The sequence below is a fragment of the Palaemon carinicauda genome, chromosome 23, assembly GCF_036898095.1.
Source record: "Palaemon carinicauda isolate YSFRI2023 chromosome 23, ASM3689809v2, whole genome shotgun sequence".
Taxonomy (NCBI): domain Eukaryota; kingdom Metazoa; phylum Arthropoda; class Malacostraca; order Decapoda; family Palaemonidae; genus Palaemon; species Palaemon carinicauda.
This window is the reverse complement of record NC_090747.1, coordinates 61,353,044-61,365,225: the sequence shown is the minus strand read 5'-3', so window position 1 is coordinate 61,365,225 and position 12,182 is coordinate 61,353,044. Positions and strand designations below refer to the sequence as shown.

The following is a 12,182-nucleotide window of genomic DNA, read 5'->3' as shown; positions in this document are numbered from 1 at the left end:
AAACTTTCGTGTTTCAAAGGTTCATGCTTATTAAACTTTCGTGTTTCAAAGGTTCATGCTTATTAAACTTTCGTGTTTCAAAGGTACGTACTTATTAAACTTTCGTGTTTCAAAGGCACGTACTTATTAAACTTTCGTGTTTCAAAGGTTCATGCTTATTAAACTTTCGTGTTTCAAAGGTACGTACTTATTAAACTTTCGTGTTTCAAAGGTTCATGCTTATTAAACTTTTGTGTTTCAAAGGTACGTACTTATTAAACTTTCGTGTTTCAAAGGCACGTACTTATTAAACTTTCGTGTTTCAAAGGTTCATGCTTATTAAACTTTCGTGTTTCAAAGGTACGTACTTATTAAACTTTCGTGTTTCAAAGGTTCATGCTTATTAAACTTTTGTGTTTCAAAGGTACGTACTTATTAAACTTTCGTGTTTCAAAGGCACGTACTTATTAAACTTTCGTGTTTCAAAGGTTCATGCTTATTAAACTTTCGTGTTTCAAAGGTACATACTTATTAAACTTTCGTGTTTCAAAGGTTCATGCTTATTAAACTTTTGTGTTTCAAAGGCACGTACTTATTAAACTTTCGTGTTTCAAAGGTTCATGCTTATTAAATTTTCGTGTTTCAAAGGTACATACTTATTAAACTTTCGTGTTTCAAAGGTTCATGCTTATTAAACTTTCGTGTTTCAAAGGCACGTACTTATTATGCTTTCGTGTTTCAAAGGCACGTACTTATTAAACTTTCGTGTTTCAAAGGTTCATGCTTATTAAACTTTCGTGTTTCAAAGGTACGTACTTATTAAACTTTCGTGTTTCAAAGGTACGTACTTATTAAACTTTCGTGTTTCAAAGGTTCATGCTTATTAAACTTTTGTGTTTCAAAGGTACGTACTTATTAAACTTTCGTGTTTCAAAGGCACGTACTTATTATGCTTTCGTGTTTCAAAGGCACGTACTTATTAAACTTTCGTGTTTCAAAGGTTCATGCTTATTAAACTTTCGTGTTTCAAAGGTACGTACTTATTAAACTTTCGTGTTTCAAAGGTACATACTTATTAAACTTTTGTGTTTCAAAGGTTCATGCTTATTAAACTTTTGTGTTTCAAAGGTACGTACTTATTAAACTTTCGTGTTTCAAAGGCACGTACTTATTATGCTTTCGTGTTTCAAAGGCACGTACTTATTAAACTTTCGTGTTTCAAAGGTTCATGCTTATTAAACTTTCGTGTTTCAAAGGTACGTACTTATTAAACTTTCGTGTTTCAAAGGTACGTACTTATTAAACTTTCGTGTTTCAAAGGTTCATGCTTATTAAACTTTCGTGTTTCAAAGGTTCATGCTTATTAAACTTTCGTGTTTCAAAGGTACGTACTTATTAAACTTTCGTGTTTCAAAGGCACGTACTTATTAAACTTTCGTGTTTCAAAGGTTCATGCTTATTAAACTTTCGTGTTTCAAAGGTACATACTTATTAAACTTTCGTGTTTCAAAGGTTCATGCTTATTAAACTTTTGTGTTTCAAAGGTACGTACTTATTAAACTTTCGTGTTTCAAAGGCACGTACTTATTATGTTTTCGTGTTTCAAAGGCATGTACTTATTAAACTTTCGTGTTTCAAAGGTTCATGCTTATTAAACTTTTGTGTTTCAAAGGTACGTACTTATTAAACTTTCGTGTTTCAAAGGCACGTACTTATTAAGCTTTCGTGTTTCAAAGGCACGTACTTATTAAACTTTCGTGTTTCAAAGGTTCATGCTTATTAAACTTTTGTGTTTCAAAGGTACGTACTTATTAAACTTTCGTGTTTCAAAGGCACGTACTTATTATGCTTTCGTGTTTCAAAGGTTCATGCTTATTAAACTTTTGTGTTTCAAAGGTACGTACTTATTAAACTTTCGTGTTTCAAAGGCACGTACTTATTAAGCTTTCGTGTTTCAAAGGCACGTACTTATTAAACTTTCGTGTTTCAAAGGTTCATGCTTATTAAACTTTCGTGTTTCAAAGGCACGTACTTATTAAACTTTCGTGTTTCAAAGGTTCATGCTTATTAAACTTTCGTGTTTCAAAGGTTCGTACTTATTAAACTTTCGTGTTTCAAAGGTTCATGCTTATTAAACTTTCGTGTTTCAAAGGCACGTACTTATTATGCTTTCGTGTTTCAAAGGCACGTACTTATTAAACTTTCGTGTTTCAAAGGTTCATGCTTATTAAACTTTCGTGTTTCAAAGGCACGTACTTATTAAACTTTCGTGTTTCAAAGGTTCATGCTTATTAAACTTTCGTGTTTCAAAGGTTCGTACTTATTAAACTTTCGTGTTTCAAAGGTTCATGCTTATTAAACTTTCGTGTTTCAAAGGCACGTACTTATTATGCTTTCGTGTTTCAAAGGCACGTACTTATTAAACTTTCGTGTTTCAAAGGTTCATGCTTATTAAACTTTTGTGTTTCAAAGGTACGTACTTATTAAACTTTCGTGTTTCAAAGGCACGTACTTATTATGCTTTCGTGTTTCAAAGGCACGTACTTATTAAACTTTCGTGTTTCAAAGGTTCATGCTTATTAAACTTTTGTGTTTCAAAGGTACGTACTTATTAAACTTTCGTGTTTCAAAGGCACGTACTTATTAAGCTTTCGTGTTTCAAAGGCACGTACTTATTAAACTTTCGTGTTTCAAAGGTTCATGCTTATTAAACTTTCGTGTTTCAAAGGCACGTACTTATTAAACTTTCGTGTTTCAAAGGCACGTACTTATTAAACTTTCGTGTTTCAAAGGTTCATGCTTATTAAACTTTCGTGTTTCAAAGGCACGTACTTATTAAACTTTCGTGTTTCAAAGGTTCATGCTTATTAAACTTTTGTGTTTCAAAGGTACGTACTTATTAAACTTTCGTGTTTCAAAAGTACATACTTATTAAACTGTCGTGTTTCAAAGGTACGTACTTATTAAACTGTCGTGTTTCAAAGGTACGTACTTATTAAACTTTCGTATTCAAGTGTACATACTTATTAAACTTTTGTGTTTCAAAGGTACGTACTTATTAAACTTTCGTATTCAAATGTACATACTTATTAAACTTTTGTGTTTCAAAGGTACGTACTTATTAAACTTTCGTATTCAAATGTACATACTTATTAAACTTTAGTGTTTCAAAGGTACGTGTGTATCTCTGAACATATGTAAGTTGAGTACCTTCTGTATTTAGAATTTCTAATGTTATAGCGTACTTTAACTTCTTACTTCCTTTAGGCCTTTTAAGTGATTTAGTTTATGTAACATACACAATTATTCATATTTTTTAAATCTTTTTATTTTTAAAGTGCAACACATTTTTACTAATACACATAAATGTACAATATATATATTTTTACTCAGTTCCATCATATGTATACACAATTTTGTCCTCATACAAATTTTTTTCTTCTTTGAAGTTATGTTAAGTACTTAAACTATCCCTTTGTTATTATTATTACAGTAATTATTATTGTTATTATTTCTATTTCTTACCCTTGCCGTTATTTTTGCCCCCCCTGTTGCCGCAAGGGCATAACAACAATTAGAATAGCGCCAACGTATCCTAGTATGTCGTAAAAGACAACTAAAATGGACGGGACTAGGCCACTGGGAATCCCCTCTCCTGTATAGTTACTTCCTGTCAGATATCAAAGAAGAGGAGCTGGGGGTAGAGTGACTACTCCCAGCACTCTAGTTTTGGGGTGTCTGAATGCGCTTGGATGTAGTACGATAGAGAGTAAAAGATGTGAGATTGGAAGCTATTTTTAGCTGGACTCCACAAGGCACTAGAAGAGTTGGAAGACCCAGGCCTAAATGGCATGAAGTAGGAGATGATGAATGGAGAAGTATTGAATTAAAAGCTCTAGATAGAGACGACTGGCGAAATCTAACATAGGCCCTTTTGAGCCAATAGGCGTAGGAGGTGACGATAATGATGTTGATAATGATGAAGTCAAGAAACTGAAAGCCTATCATAAAATATTTCACTTTTTTACTGTTCAAAAAAAAAAAGGGATGTTTATAAATGAATTTTATTCTCATTTTTCTGCATTATTCCTCGCACGTTTCAGGTATGGTGGAGAGATACGTTTACGAAGAAACGCTCTACTCCGGGGTTGTGAATATGATTGCAGAGGACCAACTAAGATATTTAACGGTGAAACTCGGCCAGGCCGCATCGCCCCTTGTCATATATAGTACAACTTGTGCCATATGCCACAGCGTGTATCATCCGGCAAGCAAAGCGGTTGCTCACTTGTAAGTTTTATGGTGTTACAGAATAATTAACGGCAGTTTGACATAGAATACTGCACTGGAATATTTACCAAATGATTAACCAGTTTAACATAGAATACTGCAATCATTACTAAATAATTAACCAGAGTTTGCCATAGAATACCAAAATTTTTACCAAATAATTAACCCCAGTTAAACATAGAATACTGAAATCTTTACCAAATAATTTGCCAAAGTTCAACGTAGAATACTGAAATCCTTGCCAAATAATTCACCAAAGTTCAACATAGAATACTGAAATCCTTGCCAAATAAATAACCACAATTTGGCAAAGAATACCAAAATCCTTTCCAAATAAACCATAGTTTAATACTACGTATGTGTGATTACACTTGTAACAGTATAGAATTTTTCTATGAGAGAATTAAATAAGTACTTTTATAGCAGGTGTATATATATATTTATTTAGGTGTACTGCGGTAGAGTTGCCAAAATGTTATATTTTCTAATTATATGGTTTGCTTAGTAAGTGAATAGTTAAACTTAGCTAGTTGACTATATATCAGTTTTTTGGCCTCAAGCCATGTCGTCCTGATGGAAGGTTCCTTTAGGCAGCTTTCTAAGGGATGTTTGGCTACAGTGATACTCCCAGAGAATTGATCATAGGTCTCCAGAATTCTAACTCCTGGCGCGAGTATCCTTAAAAATTTTCTTAAGGATATCGTATAATATCAGGGGACGTATTTCTTGATACGACACATGGCAATCTTCACCCCGAATAGAGTTTTCGCTCTGAGGGGGAAGAGTGGCGAAATTGAAGGGGAGCTGCCATCAAGGTTACCCAGTGGATTCCCTTCCCGTACTACTACAGGGTCCAATATGGCTACCCATTCCTTGTTTTGTAGCGAATTGGGCACGATGTACTCCCGCTTGCTTTTAGTGTTTCGATCGCTATTTACGAGGATTTATCATGCATTCTCCAGCATCTTCTGCCTCTGGAAAGTTGAGTATTTAATCTTTCCTGTGTATAATTTATCGCTCCCTTCTCACAGTTAAATTAGCATAAATTAGATGTGTTTATCGGAGCGTAGCCGGTAACCGGAGGCACCATTTTGGACACTGTCATTTGCTACATATGCCTTATTTAGTCAGTAGAACGACATTCCCGGTATTTAGCTTTAATGAATTATAGCTATTTAGGCAAAATTATACTAGTGAAGATAAGATCATGCACGTATATTTCCTCTTCCTTACAATGTGTCGATCATATATGTTAGTCTCTCGGTGATATAGCGTAGCCGAGATCTCGCCCCACGCTAGGCTAACCTAGCCTACGCGCTTTAGTATACTTTCGTACATTATCCCCGTTTACCCTCGCGTATCGTTTTATCAATTCAACAGGAGATAGTATATCTCCTAGAATTATATATAATTGGATACTCGTCTCTTTTAGATATTTAAGGGTAAACCCTTCCTTCCCTCTGAGTGTCGCCATAAGGCGACAACCCTATCTTGGTCTTGCCATAAAGTAGTATACTCCGGCTTGACTAGGCTAGTGTTTTCTGTCCTCCCCCTTGCCGGCGAGTATCCCGGCTTGGTATTACAACAGTAACTCAGAGTATTCAGTCTTTATGCCAACAACTCGGCTGCCGGGGAGTAGTCACTCCACTGCTGGCTTACAGTTGCAGACATAGGAAGCCTAGCTTCCCTAGCCCGCATCCGAAGTGGTAGTACAATGCTGCCACCTTCTCCCTTGCGATCTAGAAGACAAGTCTTGTTTCGGCAAGGTCCTGGGCTGAAGAATCGATATTCTTCTGCCGCCCAGGACGGTGCCGATATTAAAACGATGTTTCTGATTTGTGACTGGAAATGGCCGGCAATCCTGCCGCCTTCTCCCGACACAACACACAAGACCTTTTTCCTGCCCCTCTCTGTCATTTAGCGATAGCCTAGCCATCGCATGTCTTTGGCCGATGTCCTACAATCTCCCCGCTTGCCGGGTGGGCTGTGGTGCCGGCCGGGCTCCTACATAGGCGGCTTGATAGCTGCTCTGACCTTCCCCCTACGGACACAAGGCTCCGGGAAAGGTTGTGCCGGTCATGACGGCTGCCGGCAGGAGACCCTAATGTCTTTGAGTTTTCTTCAGTCCTCTCTTGGACTGCCATCCACATCCCTGGAACTGGCAGTGGCTGGCAACAGATCTTGTGGCTGGGTGGAAGCTAGAAAGATTCATTCCCCCCTTCCATTTGAACCCTCATTCTGGAAGAAAGCAGTAGGAACAGTAGTACCTACACCCTTATTCATTGTACTAAACTATAATAAGGCAACCTTTCTCTCCATGCTTTCTCTCTTTCTGTTGGCTAGTGCCGTCAGGTACTAACCTAGCCGGCATGCAGTGCCGCCAGGTACTAGCTTAGCCGGCAGCATGCCGGGTGAACTACAGTATATGCTTATACAGTAGCCAGTATTTCTGTAGTATAGTACATACTGCAGACAGAAAACTATAGTATATATTATACAGTAGTTTATATTTTCCAACATATTCTGTGTATCCTTTCACAGTTCATTGTTGAGACCGATTATAATATTGAAGTGAAGTATTCCTTCAATACCCTGATGAACCATAGTCATCAGATCATTTAATCTTACCCTACAATATTAATACTCTTGTATGAAAGGGTTAGTGCTAGTATACACTAATTCTAACTCTAGAAGTTAGAACCCTTCCACTCTAGTTTTACCTTAATAAGGAAATTCTAAAATATTAATATTGAGGGAGGTCACAGTAATTGGCTGGACAGGAGGCACAAGTACAGTATGTGTCTTTCCTATTTCCTTTCTAGCTTACTATCCTAAACTATAATGGTTAAGATAATACCAAAATTTTCTTGCATAAAAATACATTAATTTATCAAGTTTGATAAATTACCGCATACTCATTTCAATTTCCTTTCTTTACAGGAGGACCAAAAGCTAAAATGTGAGATGATGTACTATAACCACAAAAGTAGGAACTTTTGTGGTCACACTATGTGCAGGTCTCATGCCGCCTGTGTAGTGACAACTGAAACCTTGAGGTATTGGGACCCCAAGGACTGTAACGTCTGCTCGGCCTTGACCGAGGGTTTCGGCGACCCCAAGTTGGCGGAGTCGAGGGATGTAGCACGGGAAAATCATCGGAAATGGGTATGAGGGTTCCAGAAGAACTCTCCTGGACCGTACCTCCCCAACAAGATGATGCAAAGCTTGCTGTTCTCAAAGGCAACAGCTGATGCCGTCATACCCTGCGTCCAGATCACATTCGAGGCCGATGTCAGTGAAGCCTTACAAGGCATGGACATCCACCAGGAGGAAAGGATGTCTGAAGTGTCCACAGACACGGAGAAGGATCTCCTTCGAGAAGATTCTGATGAAGAGTCGACTCTACCACCCGGAGGAGATGAGGATCACGACTCGACAGAAGTGGAGAAACCCCCTCTGCCCGTGCCGGCAGTCGAGCCGTCACCGTCTACGTCTTCGACTCCTACCCCTCCATTAGACGTGATGGGTCATGCTGTTTTGGCCCACATTACCACGCTGATGGAGAATCTACGTAAGGAGAACGTAGACTTGAAAGAAAAGATGACGAGAGAGTTCCGTGAAGCAACTCAGATCATCACCTCCCGAAGGTCTTACAAGCGACCCACAGTGAAGGACCTGCCACCCTGCTCCGAGACCAATCCCTGAAGGTATGCGGAGTACATGCCGATTGGCAAACTCTACATCTCGAAAAAGTTGGGAGCCGTCCACCTGGATGACACTGAGTTTTGGCCTAACTTTGCGGCTTACCCGGAGGGTTTCATCCGGCTGAAGAACGAGGCAGCGTCGAGAGAAGAGACGGAACCAAAGGAGATCATGGTATTCGACCACGACAAGGCACAGGCTGTCTTGACAAGTAGCCTGAAGAAGGCACGATACACTAACTCATGAGTTTCTGTACTGAGCAAGAAACACCCTACCTTTCTTGCGCCTTCTTCGAGAGCCTTCCCCTTCACGTCGAAGGCTCTCCTAAGCGTACTCAAAGACGCTGATGCAGGCAAACCATGCCCTACACTAGAGGTGTGTAAGCCTTTGTCTCTGGCCTTGCCCACAGATGAGAAGGAATGGAAGGAGGTAGCGAAGCTTGACACAGACATCGCAGGACAGCAGTCCAGCAAGAACCTACCAAAGCTATCGGACTTTCTCTTGCGAAGGGAGCAAGAGACAAAGGAGAGGCTAGCCGCCTCCCTTTCCCTCCAGAACTGCATGGAGATGTGTGCAGGCAATGCCAGCACCCCAGATATGTATACGATCCTGGCCAAGGTGCACATGGCCACCCTCGTCAAGGACCTGTACGCTTTCGTGAAGGCCAGGAGGGCCTGTAGGGAGTTCGTGTTTACCAATGCAACGGTCAAACACGAACCCCAGGAAGCTGATTACTTCCTGTTTCTGGGGTAACGACCTCTTCCCAAAGGAAGTGGTTCAAGAGGTAGTAGTGAAAGCCGCCACAGAGAATAGGAACCTTCTCCAAAAGTGGGGCATCTCCTCAAAGAGGAAGTCTTCTCCGGATGCTGGTCCCCAATCCAAGAGGAAGACAAAGAAGCCTAGACTACATTCTCGGCCTGTTCAGCAACATCCCACGGTCACCATGACCGCGATGCCCCAAGTGGTTGCTCATCCACAGACCACCTTCCAAGTGGGGCCTCAACAGCTGGTAGCCCAGTCACCAGCCTTCAACCTAGGGTTTGAGAGGCACACCACTACCTTTCGCCCGAAAGGAAGAGGATCTCGACGTGGCTCCTCAAGAAACCCCTCACGAGGCAGGGGAGGACGTGGTCAGGGTGGCAAACCCTCAGGACCATCTAAGCAATGAAATGCTCCAGGTAGGAGGGAGACTCCACCACTTTCGGGATCGTTGGACCTTCGATTTCTGGGGCCACAGCCTAATCAGAAACGGACTAGGATGGAAATGGAACAGATCTCCACCTTCATTTCCTCAGTTCTTCCAACACTCCACCCCCTTAATGGAAGAATATACCTTAGAACTCTTGAACAAGAAGGTTATAAGGAAAGCAAAGTCCATCAAATTCCAGGGAAGGCTGTTCTGTGTTCCCAAGAAGGACTCAGACAAACTCAGAGTCATTCTAGACTTGTCGCCACTCACCAAATTCATCGAGAACAAGTTCAGGATGTAAACCCTTCAACACATCAGGACCCTGTTACCGAAAGGGGCGTATACAGTCTCAATAGACCTGGCAGATGCTTACTGGCACCTTCCAGTCAGCCGCCCCCTTTCCTCCTACCTAGGATTCAAGTTACAGAAGACAAAGTATGTCTTCAGAGCCATGCTCGTCGGACTAAACATAGCCCCAAGGATCTTCATAAAACTTGCGGACGCAGTCGTACAACAACTACGCCTAGAAGGTGTTCAGGTAGCAGCATACTTGGACGACTGGCTGGTGTGGGCAGCATCCAAGACTGCTTCTCTGCAAGCATCCAAGAAAGTGATCCAGTTCCTGGAACATCTGGGATTCAAGATCAACTACAAGAAGTCTCGCCTTTCTCCAGCTCGGGAGTTTCAATGGCTGGGAATCCATTGGAACTTGAAGTCACCGCCTCTCCATTCCACCAAAGAAGAGGAGAGAGATCGCGGGTTATGTCAAGAGACTACTGAGACAGGATCTCAAGATGCCAACAGGAAAGAGTACTGAGCTCTCTCCAGTTTGCAGCAGTGACAGACCCAGTGCTAAGAGCACAGCTGAAAGATGCGTCAGTAGTCTGGAGAAGATACGCATCAAACGCTCAAAGAGATCTACAGAGACCGGTACCGACCTTACTACGATCACTTCTCAAGCCGTGGTCAAAGTTCAAGAGCCTAACAAGGACCGTTCCCTCACAACCACCTCCCCCATTGGTGACCATCCACACGGATGCCTCGACAGAAGGATGAGGAGGTCACTCCCATCAAAGGAAAACCCAAGGGACCTGGTCATCCCTGTTCAAGACCTTTCACATCAATATTCTGGAGGCCATGGCAGTCCTCTTGACGTTGAAAAAGCTATCCCCTCACAGATCAGCCCACATCAGGCTGGTCCTGGACAGCAAAGTGATAATGAGATGTCTGAACCGACAAGGCTCGAGATCGCCACACATCAATCACGTGATACTAGCCATCATTTGTTTCGCGAGAAAGAAGAGATGGCACTCATCAGCAGTTCACCTACAAGGGTTCCGCAATGTGATGGCGGACCCTCTATCGAGGCTAAAGCTGATAGAGTCAGAATGGTCCCTAGATGCAGACTCATTCTCCTTCATCTTGGAAAAAGTCCCAGAACTGCAGATCGACCTCTTCGCAACGAGCGACAACAAGAGACTACCTTGATACGTAGCCCCATACGAGGACCCTCTGGCAGAGGCAATGGATGCCATGTCCCTCGATTGGAACAGAGGGACCCATATCTACCTGTTCCCTCCAACGAATCTCCTGCTGAAGGTCCTCAACAAGCCGAGATCCTTCAAGGGAACTGCAGCAGTAGTGACCCCCAAGTGGCCCAAGAACAATTGGTTCCCTCTGGTGATGGAACTGAAGTTGAGGCTGGTTCCTCTACTGAACCCGGCTCTATCTCAATTGGTTCAGAAGTCGACTGTCTTTGCTTCATCACAGAGAACCCATAACCTTCATCTCATGATTTTCTTGCCTTAGCAGTCAAGAAAAGATTTAGGATCTCGAAAGACAGTATAGACTTTCTAGAAGAATACAAGTCAGTCAACCAGAAGACAATATGAATCGTCTTGGAAGAAGTGGGTTGCTTTTGTAAAAGCAAAGAAGCCAAAGGAAATCTTAATAGACTTCTGCCTGTCCTTCTTCATCCACCTTCACGAACAAGACTTGATTGCCACAACAATAACTATGTGTAAGTTAGCTTTGACTAGACCTCTTGTATACGCCTTCCAGGTGGACCTTGCGAACGAAATCTTCAACAAGATTCCGAAGGCATGCGCTAGACTTAAACCAGCAGCCCCTCCGAAGCCCATTTCATGGTCTCTGGACAAAGTCTTACACTATGCTTCAACCTTGAACAATGAAGATTGCTCTCTAAAGGATGTAACACAAAAAGTGATATTTCTGTTTGCCATAGCCTCAGGGGCTAGTGTTAGTGAAATAGTAGCCCTATCAAGAGACGAGGGTCATATTCAGTTCACAGAAGTGGGAGAACTGAATCTTTCCTGATCCTACCTTTCTCACCAAAATAAGCTACCCATCAAAAGGTGGGGTCCCTGGAGAATCTGCCCTCTGAAGGAAGATGTCTCTCGATGTCTTGTAGAGTGTCTAAAGGTCTATCTTCGAAGAACTTCAGACTTCAGGGGAGAACAGTTCTTTAAAGGAGAAACCTCTGGATCAAACTTATCCCTAAAACAACTGAGGGCAAAGCTCACCTACTTCATTCGCAGAGCGGATCCTGATAGTACACCCGTAGGTCATGATCCGAGAAAGATTGCTTCCTCACTGAACTCTTTTCAGTGTATGGACTTTGAGAGACTCCGCTCATACACTGGTTGGAAATCATCCAGAGTCTTCTATAAACATTATGCAAAGCAAGTGCACGCCTTAAAACATTTTGTGGTGGCGGCAGGTAGTGTTGTGAAACCTGTCGTCTAGTGCTGCGATGAACAGTGAATTGTTTGGGACTGTTTCAGTTTTTGATTGAAAAGGTGTTAACACCTTTCAGTGCAATACCTTTTATTAAGTGTCACGCTGGTGACACTAGGACTGTTCTTTATAGATGCAGAATCATACCAATGACACCAGTACCATGTGTACACTTGTATGCAGTGTTGATAATTATCCAACATTTACAGTGAAATTATCTTAATAATTTTTCAACTGATTTTGAGTGGCTAATCATAATTTTTTC

The 12,182-nt window shown here is 41.4% G+C and overlaps 1 protein-coding gene across 2 annotated transcripts in view; it reads left to right on the top strand.

Moving 5' to 3' along the window:
- Positions 1–12,182, top strand: part of LOC137617123 (vacuolar protein sorting-associated protein 8 homolog) — a 66,673-nt gene that overhangs the window by 47,493 nt on the left and 6,998 nt on the right. For both annotated transcript variants that reach the window (XM_068346972.1, XM_068346971.1), the window contains one exon: positions 4,083–4,269. In XM_068346972.1, coding sequence (XP_068203073.1) covers positions 4,085–4,269 — 185 coding nt within the window. In that variant the 5' untranslated portion in view covers positions 4,083–4,084. The remainder of the gene's footprint in view (positions 1–4,082; positions 4,270–12,182) is intronic.